This window comes from Corella eumyota, chromosome 3 (genome assembly GCF_963082875.1).
Source record: "Corella eumyota chromosome 3, kaCorEumy4.1, whole genome shotgun sequence".
Taxonomy (NCBI): domain Eukaryota; kingdom Metazoa; phylum Chordata; class Ascidiacea; order Phlebobranchia; family Corellidae; genus Corella; species Corella eumyota.
In genome coordinates, this window is record NC_137492.1 from 2,255,012 (window position 1) to 2,266,217 (window position 11,206).

General features: G+C 30.4%; 2 protein-coding genes across 2 annotated transcripts; one reads left to right on the forward strand and one right to left on the reverse strand.

Moving 5' to 3' along the window:
• Window positions 1-360: 360 nt before the first annotated feature.
• On the forward strand, window positions 361-2,909 carry LOC145744522 (5-cytosine rRNA methyltransferase NSUN4-like). Its single transcript, XM_082562380.1, has 5 exons — window positions 361-1,063; window positions 1,172-1,326; window positions 1,525-1,658; window positions 1,852-1,951; window positions 2,228-2,909. Exons 1-5 carry the CDS (start codon window positions 520-522, stop codon window positions 2,405-2,407), a joined length of 1,113 nt encoding a protein of 370 aa, XP_082418506.1. The 5' UTR covers window positions 361-519; the 3' UTR covers window positions 2,408-2,909.
• LOC145744514 (peroxisomal multifunctional enzyme type 2-like) lies at window positions 2,487-9,407 on the reverse strand. Its single transcript, XM_082562369.1, has 19 exons — window positions 9,286-9,407; window positions 9,040-9,093; window positions 8,407-8,514; window positions 8,228-8,287; window positions 8,070-8,091; window positions 7,596-7,792; window positions 7,195-7,317; window positions 6,920-6,997; window positions 6,602-6,759; window positions 5,923-6,094; window positions 5,527-5,681; window positions 5,143-5,266; window positions 4,805-4,911; window positions 4,400-4,479; window positions 4,165-4,327; window positions 3,694-3,858; window positions 3,232-3,367; window positions 3,021-3,145; window positions 2,487-2,848 (listed from the first exon to the last, which is right to left on the reverse strand). Exons 1-19 carry the CDS (start codon window positions 9,341-9,343, stop codon window positions 2,756-2,758), a joined length of 2,178 nt encoding a protein of 725 aa, XP_082418495.1. The 5' UTR covers window positions 9,344-9,407; the 3' UTR covers window positions 2,487-2,755.
• Between the last annotated feature and the right edge of the window lie 1,799 nt (window positions 9,408-11,206).

Sequence of the window (11,206 nt, forward strand, 5' to 3'; positions counted from 1 at the left end):
ACAAAATATCTAAGGTACGAAACTGTTTAAATTGACTAAATTTGCAATACATACAGTAAAAAAACTACTTGTAAATGCAATTCATACTATCAAATATCACAATTTGCTTAATTACAAGTTTCCACACACGTCCTGCTTTCTATTTACTACTATTAAACATATTTATTTGTACAGTTTAATTCGAAATTTAAGCCGATATGCCCTTTATTTTTTTTAGTTAAAAGACCAACATATTTTTATCATATATACATTAAAAACAGCAATATTTTTATGCTAAATTAATATTTACAATATTAAACTGTGGTACAAGCATCTGCTCAACATATTTTGTTATCTCTTGTAACCTTTTAGATTCAAATGGCATCTATTATAAAAATAAGATCCTGCAGAAGCAGATTTGGAAATGTGTCACCTGTAACATTAATTTCACAGCGTGGCAAAACAAAGAAAAAGAAACCAGATTTTGATTTGTACCGCAAACGTACGAACCCAGATGAGGTAGCAAAAGAATTCTTTGATATGAACTACACAAGGTTGTTTAAGGAAAAATGGTCGTCAATTCGATGTGCAATGCTGTCCAGAAAAAAATATAGCAGCATCATCAACAACTTCACAAAACACCAATCTCACATAAAAGAACTTGAAAAATCTGGTGCCTACAACATGATAACAAAATTACACGAATCAGCAAAACAAAAATGCGATGAAATTCAATCTGAGATTGACACAATAGAAAAAGAAATCAAAAATGCATCAGAAACTGATCTACGGGATCAATCTGCTGAGGATTTAGACATTCTGTACCAAAAACTGAAAGTATTTGATTTACTTCAAACAGTTTGCATGCCTGTTAAAGCTTATGTGTACCCGAAACTTGACCTAACTGAATTTGAGACCCCGAGTTTAAATTCCGAAAATAAGTTACACCACAGCTTTTTGTTGGATGCCTCATCAGTATTGCCTGTGTTGGCTTTGGACCCAAGACCGGGTGATTCTATTCTTGACATGTGTGCTGCCCCTGGTGGAAAACTCAACATTATTTTGCAAGCTCTTTCTGGCACAGGTATTGCTAATTTTTGTCAAAAATATTAAAAAAAAATTGTATAATTTGGTTGCTAAATAAGCCTATATAACAAAGACTTTGTGTTATTAACATTCCACTTTCTTATAGGTAAGGTTGTTGCGAATGATGTTTCACGATCACGTGTTTTACGAATTAAGAAAATTATGAAAGATTTTATACCCCAAGAAATGTACAATTCCATGAAAACAGTCTCGTATGATGGAACCATGTGGAAGGAAATAGAAACCAATGCATACAACAAGGTTAAAACTAATCAAAAAACTACAACTTATCCATCTATTAAGATGCAAAGAACTTTACCACATTATGTAGTTACTAAAAGTTTAAATTAAAAACTTAGAACATGTGGATTGTTAAATTATTTTTTGAATTGTTTATGGGACACTTAGTAAAAAATATCTAACCTTTTTACAAGACATGTAACTTGATGTTTTTTCAAGGTGTTAGTTGATGCACCATGTACCAACGATCGTCATTCTATGTTTAAACATGATAACGAAAACGATAACATTTTTGCAAACAGTAGAAGAAAGGATAGAGCTATGCTACCAGAAATACAAGCACAACTCTTAAGGTTAAACTCATTCTTGAAATAAATGTTTTTTGTTTAGATCAATCAAGTCGATTTTGCAGCAAAATTTAAATCAGTTTTTGACTTTATGTTCTATATAAATAAATGTACTAATAGTAGCCTATTTTTTGGTATATTTACATTAATAGCATAGTGTAGTTATTTACTTAACATTAAGATCATATATTTGTTATAGAAATGCAGTTATTGCTTGCGATATAGGAGGAACTGTGGTGTATTCCACTTGCACTGCTTCCCCACTTCAGAATGAGTTTGTAGTACAATATGCTATAAGGGTAAGTCAACCATATATTTCATTTAAATATAATTTTACAGGCTTTTCCAAACTATGCATTGGTAACTTGAAACTGGGCAGGGGTAATGATAGTTTTCTTTTCAATAAATTGTTGGATTGTTCGGAGTAAATAAAGGTAAATACTTACGAAACAATGAAATTGAACTTAAGACCTCGTTTTTTGATATTCAGTATTTCTAACTACTACAAAACTCCTTTAATTCTACTACAAAACTCCTTTAAAACTAAGTTTAAATTGTTTTCATGTTTTGCTTAGCATTTAGTTGAGGACGATGATATAACTTGTGAAATAGAAGATCTCACTGATATGACGAGTTTGTTAGAAAATGAATTTAATTTTAATTACAATAACATGCACGTAGGACCTTTAGTTATACCTATGCTAAATGCAAACTTTGGGCCCATGTTTATTTGTAAATTACGAAGATTAACCTAAAAAATGTTATTTTTTCGGTTGAAATATTGTATTTTTTTTACATCTAAAGTTACCATCTGTAGGAATGCATAAACTGATTAAGGTTATTTTATTGCAAATTTAATTAATACCTTAAGCATATTAACAATAATAACTAATTCATGTACATTTTACATAAATTATTAAACATTTCTTACACTGTAATAAAAAATATTAGCAACCAGATTTATAATACAACAACATACAATATTACATAATTACTATAAATTATATCGAACTATCTTAAAAATATCTGTTAGCTTCTCTTATAAATAATTAAAAAACATAATTTGCATATATATATTTAAATTTAATGGGTATGATTAAGATTTAAAGTTTGGCTTGCTGGGCTTTGAATAATATCTCCAATTTTTGTGCCAACATGATATTGCCAGCCACTTTCATTTTACCATCAAAGAATGCCTAATACAATAATGTATTAGTAATGTTGTATAAATATATAAGTAGAAATAGACTAAAAAATGATAACCTAACTTTACAAATTGTAATCATAATGGTACGATGTTAGAATTTTTAATAAAATAAAAACCAAAAAATACTTAAAAATTTTTTTTTAAATTGTTGACTTTCTTACCGTTTGAGGGTTAAGTGTTCCACTGAACATTGCCATAACATCCTTATCAGCTATAGTAATTGTACAATCTGCCTTTTTCCCGGCATTATTTGTCACACTACCCGATCCATTTTTTAAATCAATCTCTAAAAATTATCATATAAAGAAAAAAATAAATTTAAGTTAAAAGTGAAAAAATGTTACTAAAAAACAAAGATTTTAAGTAACTTACGCCAGATTTTAGTGTTTCCATCTTTGGTGATATTCCACTGAAATATGGCTCCAACTTTTCTAACCATCTCGGGGGTCAACCTTTCAGTTATTCCTTCAAACAAGACATCACTATCCATCTTTCCTGGACCACTCTCCTACAAATTTTGGGATAAATTTACCTTTTAAAGTACATACCACAGTCCGTGGTTATGTATATGGCACCTTATGTATACCTGCATAGGGCTACATAGTGTTACAATAGCAATAACTTGGCCTAAAAGGTAAGGGGTAATGCACTAAGAATCACCACATAAGGTCATGGGTTTGATTCCCACTGCCTCTATATCATACCATTTTATCAAAAAAAAACTATAAACAGTACTTTATGATAATTAAATTTAAATATAAAAAAATTGAAGAAAGTTTGTTAATTTAAAATATTATTAATCGAATATAGTTTTTAAAAAATCTAGTTTTAAACCTGAGTTTTGGGAGCCTCTTTGCTTTCTACAAGGTCCACATAAGCTCCAGTAATACTTGCTTTCCCTGTCTCCTTGACAACTGTTTGGAAATGGATTCTGGAACCTTCTTTCCACATTTCTGTTCTAAGTGTTTGGCCCGGAAGAACTGGTTTCGCAAATCTTACCTATGTTTATAAATAGGTAAATAAATAATAAAAATCTATACATAATGAAGCTTAGCGGACGATATATATATAATGTTCAATTTATAGGCCCGCAAAATAAAAAATGATTGTTTGTGGTGCGCTTGTAAATTATCGCAGGCCAATATTAGTTAAGAGTTGTGACCATATTTTAACAATTTAAAATGCTAACTGCAGGGCAAGCTATCGACTAGTAACTTTTATTTATGTTAAGAAGCCTATTAATACTCTGCTTAAAAAATAATATATATTACAAGAAATAGTTTTTATTAAAATTTTCAAACTTACTTTAACAGCCTTGATCATAGCTGGATCATTATTTCCATACTTCTCCATAACATGTCTTGTGGAGAATCCAAATGTACAAAGTCCATGTAAAATCGGGGTTTTAAACCCACCCATGGCAGCAAAAGAAGGCTCGATATGAAGTGGGTTATGATCCCCACTCAACCTGATATATTCCATTTGAGATTTTTTTGTGAAAATAATTTTTTTATTTTAAAAGATTTTTATGTAATTCTACCTGTACAATGCTGCTTGATCCAAGGTAGTTTGTTGTTCAACAACTGAATCAGGAGCTCTACTTGGAGCTGGCTTGGTCTCCTAAATACAATAAGTCCTTAAAAAATATCAAAAACAAAGTAACATTTACCTTGAAAAGTCTTAAAATTCGTTACACATCTATATATAATGAAGCTTTGTAGACGATATATATTTCCATTTTATAGCTTTGCAAAATGAATTAAACTGCCATTTGTGGTGCGCGAGTAAATTAACAATAAGAAAACGTAGGTTGGTTATTGACTAGTAAACAAAATAAAAATATCAACAAATTAAATTAAAAAGCAAGTAAAATAAACAATGCTTAACAATGTCTTGATAACCTTAATATTTAACACAAATTTGTTATGCATAATTTCTAACTAACCTTAACAACATCGGAAGATCGGTTGCCTCCAAACCCACCATGGCCAACAACAAAAGTGTTAAATTGGTTGAAACATATTTTCTCTCCTTTCTCATCAAACGTCTCAACTTAAAATACATTAAAAAAATTAAGGATAAAGATATACTTAAAAACTCAATAAATCTGTAACTAGGCACAGTTTTAGTTCTAGTTATTTAGCTGCCAATTGGTTTTAGCCTTACGAGAGTTAAAAAAAATTATAGCATTAATTACACTGATATAAAAACAATAAAAATCACAACTTCACTCTTTTACCCTTTTTTAAGAAAAAATGTCACAGCCCAAACTAAATTACATACTGTTCATAACAATGGAAGCTCCTGATCCCTTGTCCAAAACTGCAACAACTTTAGAATGACTTGTAAGCTCTCCATTAGTTGGAATTGGTTTGTACAACTCAAGATATTGTTCACCATGCAGTATCTAAAAATTATTTTAATTATCCTAAGTTTTTTAATCATTTAATAAAATTTTTTTTTTTGAATTGACCCTTGATGTGGGAACCCTATTTATGGTTTTAACATAGAGTCGCATTTGTTACCCTGACCCAGTTTTGCTTAAGCAGTTTTTAATATTTTTGTTCATAGCAGTTGGGATTAAACCCAGGACCGTATGCGGTGACGCCAAGTAAGTGTATTTATCGCCACTGGAGTATAACAATTTATTTTTGATAACACCTGTACCTTAGTTGGGTCAATATCCAACCCAGGCACCCCACCAGCTATGCCCCCAGTTGCCCCAAAAGATGGAACAACACCAAATGAAGGAAGAACACAAAAGTCTGAGTCCATCTCGAACAAAAATTTCAAATGATCTTTCTGAGTTGTTGAAGATCCAACTAAAAATATTTTATTATTTTTAAGTCAAATATTACTGTTTAAAATTTAAGATTTTAAAGACTTAGGGTAATAGGTTTGATTCCCACTGCTGCCCCTAACTTTTATAGTGATTATTATATTAAAAAATACAATAAAGTCATTCTAAGCAACTTAAAAAAAACTATACAATTTTTTATTTAAATATGCATGGAAACTTTAATTTAAGCTTAAATAAGTATTTTAATATAAATTCTATATTACCTCCAAGAGCATACAGTATAGCCCCAAATTGATCATGTTTATAGACAAATGGTTTGAACACATGTTTCTTCGCAAGTTCTGGTTTAATTCTGTGATTAGAATTCAGATCGTTTTCACCGTTCATGATTTTCGCAATTGCTTGTCCGCTTATTATATTACTATCACCAATGGACTGAAAGTAAAAATTAAAATTTTTTTTGTATATCTTTAACCTCGATGTGGGTAAGGCGAATGCGCGACTTAAACATAGAGTAACATTAGTTACTTCGACCCAGTCTTGAGTTGCCTGTGGCAGTTTGAGATATTATAGATTATAATTGCCCGATAATTATACTGCTGATTAAGTGCTGGCTTAGCAGGAGTTTGTCCCGTTTATAGCGCCTTACTCAAGTGCGCTATAGCATGAGATCTGTAGGGATTGAACCCCTGACCTCATGTGTGGTGTAGCAAGTGTTCTTACCACTACACCACGCTACCGGTTGAAAATTATTTAACAATTAGTTAACAAACACACTAAAGAATATAAAGTATATTGAAAACCATTAAATTTTAAACTAAACTTACGAAATTTAATGTTATGAATACCTTATTAATTTTTTACAACTTCAAACTTAAAAAAAAAAACATTTTTAAACTGGTATGAAAAAGCCGCTTTCAAATTCTTAATATAAATGTTTACCTTGGCATGGATTGAATCAGTCCAGTCTACAATTTTGTCCCAGTTTTCTTTAATGTCTTCCACTTTCATGGGCTGACCAACTTGTCTTAACAAAGCCCCTCTGGTTCTCTCCCATCTTACTTTGCAAACATGACCACCACATAACTCAAATATCCCTCCTGAAGATCAGTAATGTTAAAAAATACAACATTTTTCTACATATAAAAATTAAGTAAATCATTGTTAAAAATGGATATTTTTTATACCTACTGTTAGGCACAATTTTAACATAGGTTTTTTCTTGTAAATTTTTATAATTTGTTTGTTGTATTCATTTACCTGTTTCGTCACATGAATCGTGGCACAGATAAACCACTAGAGGCATGATAAACTCCGGTTTCATCTCTTTTAAAACACCTAAAAAAGTAATTGTACAACATTTTTTAATATGGGTTATACCAAAACAAAAATACAAACCTATAGAGTGGCATATACAGGCCATGGCATAAACTTACAAGCCATACCAATGCCACACTAATCACCCTTGAGCTTTCACAGATAACTTGAACACATCAACACACCGTCCCCAATAAAATAATAATTTGAACCCTTACTTTCTGGCATAAGCCCTTTCGTAAGTCTGGTATCTGCAGTTGGGGCAATCGTGTTAACTCTTATTCCATATTTCTTTCCTTCAAGTGCTAATGTGTTAGCAAGACCAACCAAACCCATTTTAGCTAAAAAAAAATAGTAAAATTAAAATTAAAAAAAAAAGTAAATAAAATATTCAAATTAAGTGGTCCTATTTGTCATATTAAACATGATAATAAAAAACTTGGCGTATGAGTGTAAAAGGTTTAAATTTCCAAGCATAGGCTACCAAAAATACACAAGAAAGATAATAAATTTAAGATGTTTAAAACACATTATAAGAATGAATTTTACAACATGTTGCTACATGCCATAAGTAAACATTGCATAGAAGGTGTGCTGGTTAAACAAGGATAAAACCCACCAGCACTGTAATTAGATTGACCAAAGTTTCCATACAGCCCAGAGGGTGAGGAAGTCATGATGACTCGACCAAATTTTTGTGACTTCATTTGATCCCAAGCAGCTTTGGTGACAGAGAAAGCAGCTTTCAGATGGATTTTGTGGATGATGTCCCATTCTTCCTCTGTCATTCTAGCAAATGAACGATCACGAAGAATTCTAAAATTAATAAAAAATTAATTTTTTAATATTGAAATAAAAAGTAAAGTTTTTTAAACAATATTAACTCAGATTTTAAATAATTTAAAATTGCCAATATCTAAAAAATCATAAAACAAACACAAAGTTAATTATAAACTTATTGTTTGGAGACGGCATATTATTGCAAGTAATATTTAAGTTATAACATGAAAACTGTCAAACATATTACGGCAAATGCTGTTATCACAAAGTTTAAATCAAATTTTTGTACGTATTTATGTAAAATTTTACTTACCCAGCATTGTTTATAAGAATATCTAAAACAAAAAAAGGAAAAATTATTAAAAAAAATTTAAAACTGTGCAAAATATATATACAAGAAAAATATTAAGCAAATTTAAGCTATTTTTTTTTAATATTAAATTATGGTAAAATTCAGCCGAATTTATTTACCCAATCTTCCAAAATTTTCTAATGCAGTTCTCACTAATTTTTCTCCAAATTCAACAGAATCTAAAAATATTAAATTGAAAATAAAAAAAAATAAAAAATTTATATATATATATATATATATATACACGAATTATATAAAAAATTTTATCAAGCCTATATAATATATATGAAATACTTGCCGTAATTAGGAACAGCAATTCCTCCATTCCTTCTAATTTCATCCACAACTCCATCAGCAGCTTTTGTTGCTCTTCCAATTCCTCCAGGAGTTGAACCAAGATCATTAACTTAAAAAAAATAAATTGCATAAAATAAGTGCTTGAGTAAAATTATATTATTCCAAAAAAATGATAAAACCATTTTATTGCATTTTAATTGTTGCAATATGGTTGCAATTTGTTAGTTATAGATGCCAGTGATAATTCACCCTTCCATTGCAGTTTTTTCCTAAAGACCTTTAAATTGGACATACTTTTATATATATATAGCCTACTAAGCTTTAATTTAACCGGCAGCATGGTTTAGTGGTAAGAACACTTGCTACACCACACATGAGGTCGTGGGTCTAATCTCTACTGATCTCATGCTGTAGCACCCTTGAGTGATGCGCTAAAAACTGCATAATTACTGGGCAATTATAATCTATAATATCCCAAACTGCCACAGGCAACTTAAGACTGGGATGGAGTAACTGATGTTACTCTATGTTTAAGTCGCACATTTGACTTTCCCACATCGAGGATATATTTATATATACAAAAAAAAATAAATAAAATTTATTTAAAGATATATTAACACAATTATTTAAATACCAACAACACTTGCTCCCCTCTTTGCAAACTCTAAAGCATATTCTCTTCCAAGACCTAATATATGAAAACATTAAAATTAATACTAAATAAAATTTTGCAGTTGTATCAATAATCCAATTGTGTCATGTTAATTTAAAGCATATATTAAGTAACAATAGCTGATGTTTATTCAAATGCAAATAAACTTTAATAAATTAAATAATTTTCATTTTATTTTTAATTTTATTTAAAAAATTATAATTGTACCTGCCCCTGCTCCAGTTACCAGGACAACTTTTCCTTTAAAACTTAATTGAGACATCATGAAGTTTAATAACAAATCACAAACTACCTAATCTGCTAACTACCAAAGGTAATAACCAATCAACTAAAAATAATAAATATAAAAATAGCATGGTTCAATGTCGTGGCTTACATTAACTAATTGCAAAATATCAAATTTTTTTTTTAATTACGTTTAGGGTAATTTTTCACCCAAACTTAAAACTTTATTGAAAAAATAAAACACGTGCATTCGGTTGGAATCAAACTCAAAATAGGCAAGACTGTGGTTTTAAAAGAGATTTGTGTACAACGCATAAGGTACTGTCTAAATTATATATTAAGCACTAACATTTAACATATTAAAGCAATATATGGGCATTGATTTAAACAGTATTTAAAACTAGCATTACACCATTGCATGTTGAAATATTTTGCTGAATCATGAAACAGTCGCCTGCAAATTTTGTTTACTTTTATATGTCATGTTATCTATTCAAGCGTTGAAATTTAAATATCCTCTTTTTACGACCATAGGTCCCGAGTTTAATTCCCACTAAACACAAATAGTTTTGTTCTATAGTTTGAAATTTTTATTTTCATTATTTAAAATAAATAGCATTTTGTATTCATGCCTATTTCATTAATGTAAAGCAATTCTTTAATTTTAGGTTTATTGAGTTCTTACTTAATTAGCTATCATGTTGGTTATATTAGTTTAAAAGCAAATTTCAATATTGATTACCCGCCTATCAATGCAACTGTCAATTTTTTGTTTAGGATATAAACCTAATAGCTTCGCGGATAAATCAATAAAAAGCCCGAGTTTTCGATAGGTAATACACTCAATGGAAGACAATTAAACGAGATGCAATAAAAATTTATCGAACTTATAAATAGAGAGTGACGAAGGGAATTTATAAAGGTGGCGAAAGGAGATTACGTTTTCACATGTTATACTGTCAGTTACATGCCCTCTATAGCACAACTAACAAGTTCAGGCAAGAGAAACTATCTTTCCAACGATAGCTTTAAAATAATCCTCTTTAGAAATCGATCATAAGCTTAGGTTATGAATTAAACCATCTATATAGAGGTAGCTATTACCAAGCTTACTGCATAGGCCTAGCAAAAACTGAAGAGTTGGCCTAAAATTGGCAGAAAATCTCTAGTTTTCGAGTATTGATGACAAAAAATGTTGCAAAAGTACATAGAAAAAAGTGGGACCCTTAAAGATGTAGGCGGTAAATCTAATGGCCAAGCTGCTAGAATATCCTTAGACGAAGATAGCACCTGTTTTGACAAAGTTACATCAGTAAGTGAATCAAGAAATTAGACCTAAAAAGCATGTGTTAAAAATATTTTTGTAAAATGTATGAAAATTTAATTTTGCTGAAGAATTTTTGATTTATAAAATATCCATTTTACTTTTCTATTTTAGGTTACGTTATACATGGACAACCCCAAGCTTCGGCCATCCATTTGCAGCGTATTTATTTGTATACCTATCACGTTATGTGGGATTATTTTACTTGGATTATACAGCGCATACGGGAGCCCTTACTGCACAGTTGGACTGTTACTATTTATAGGAGGACTTTTGTCAACGCTAATATCACTTGGGTGTTATGTAAGAAAGCGTAACCACGCTGTACAATTACAAGCTGAAAAATTAACCGAAAAAGAAAGTACGTCGGTTTTGACGATTAATCCAAATATGCATAAAGTTGAAGACCCGATTATGGCTCGTTCGATTATTTTGCCAAAGTTTCGCGCTTGTGAAGAAGCATGGGTAGGGGTAAATAGACCCAAAAATGAGAATAGGGTAAAGGGGGTTAGGTTTTACACCCCGCTTCGGCGTGATCATATGATATCACATTCAGAACAATTAGGGTAATTAACTCCC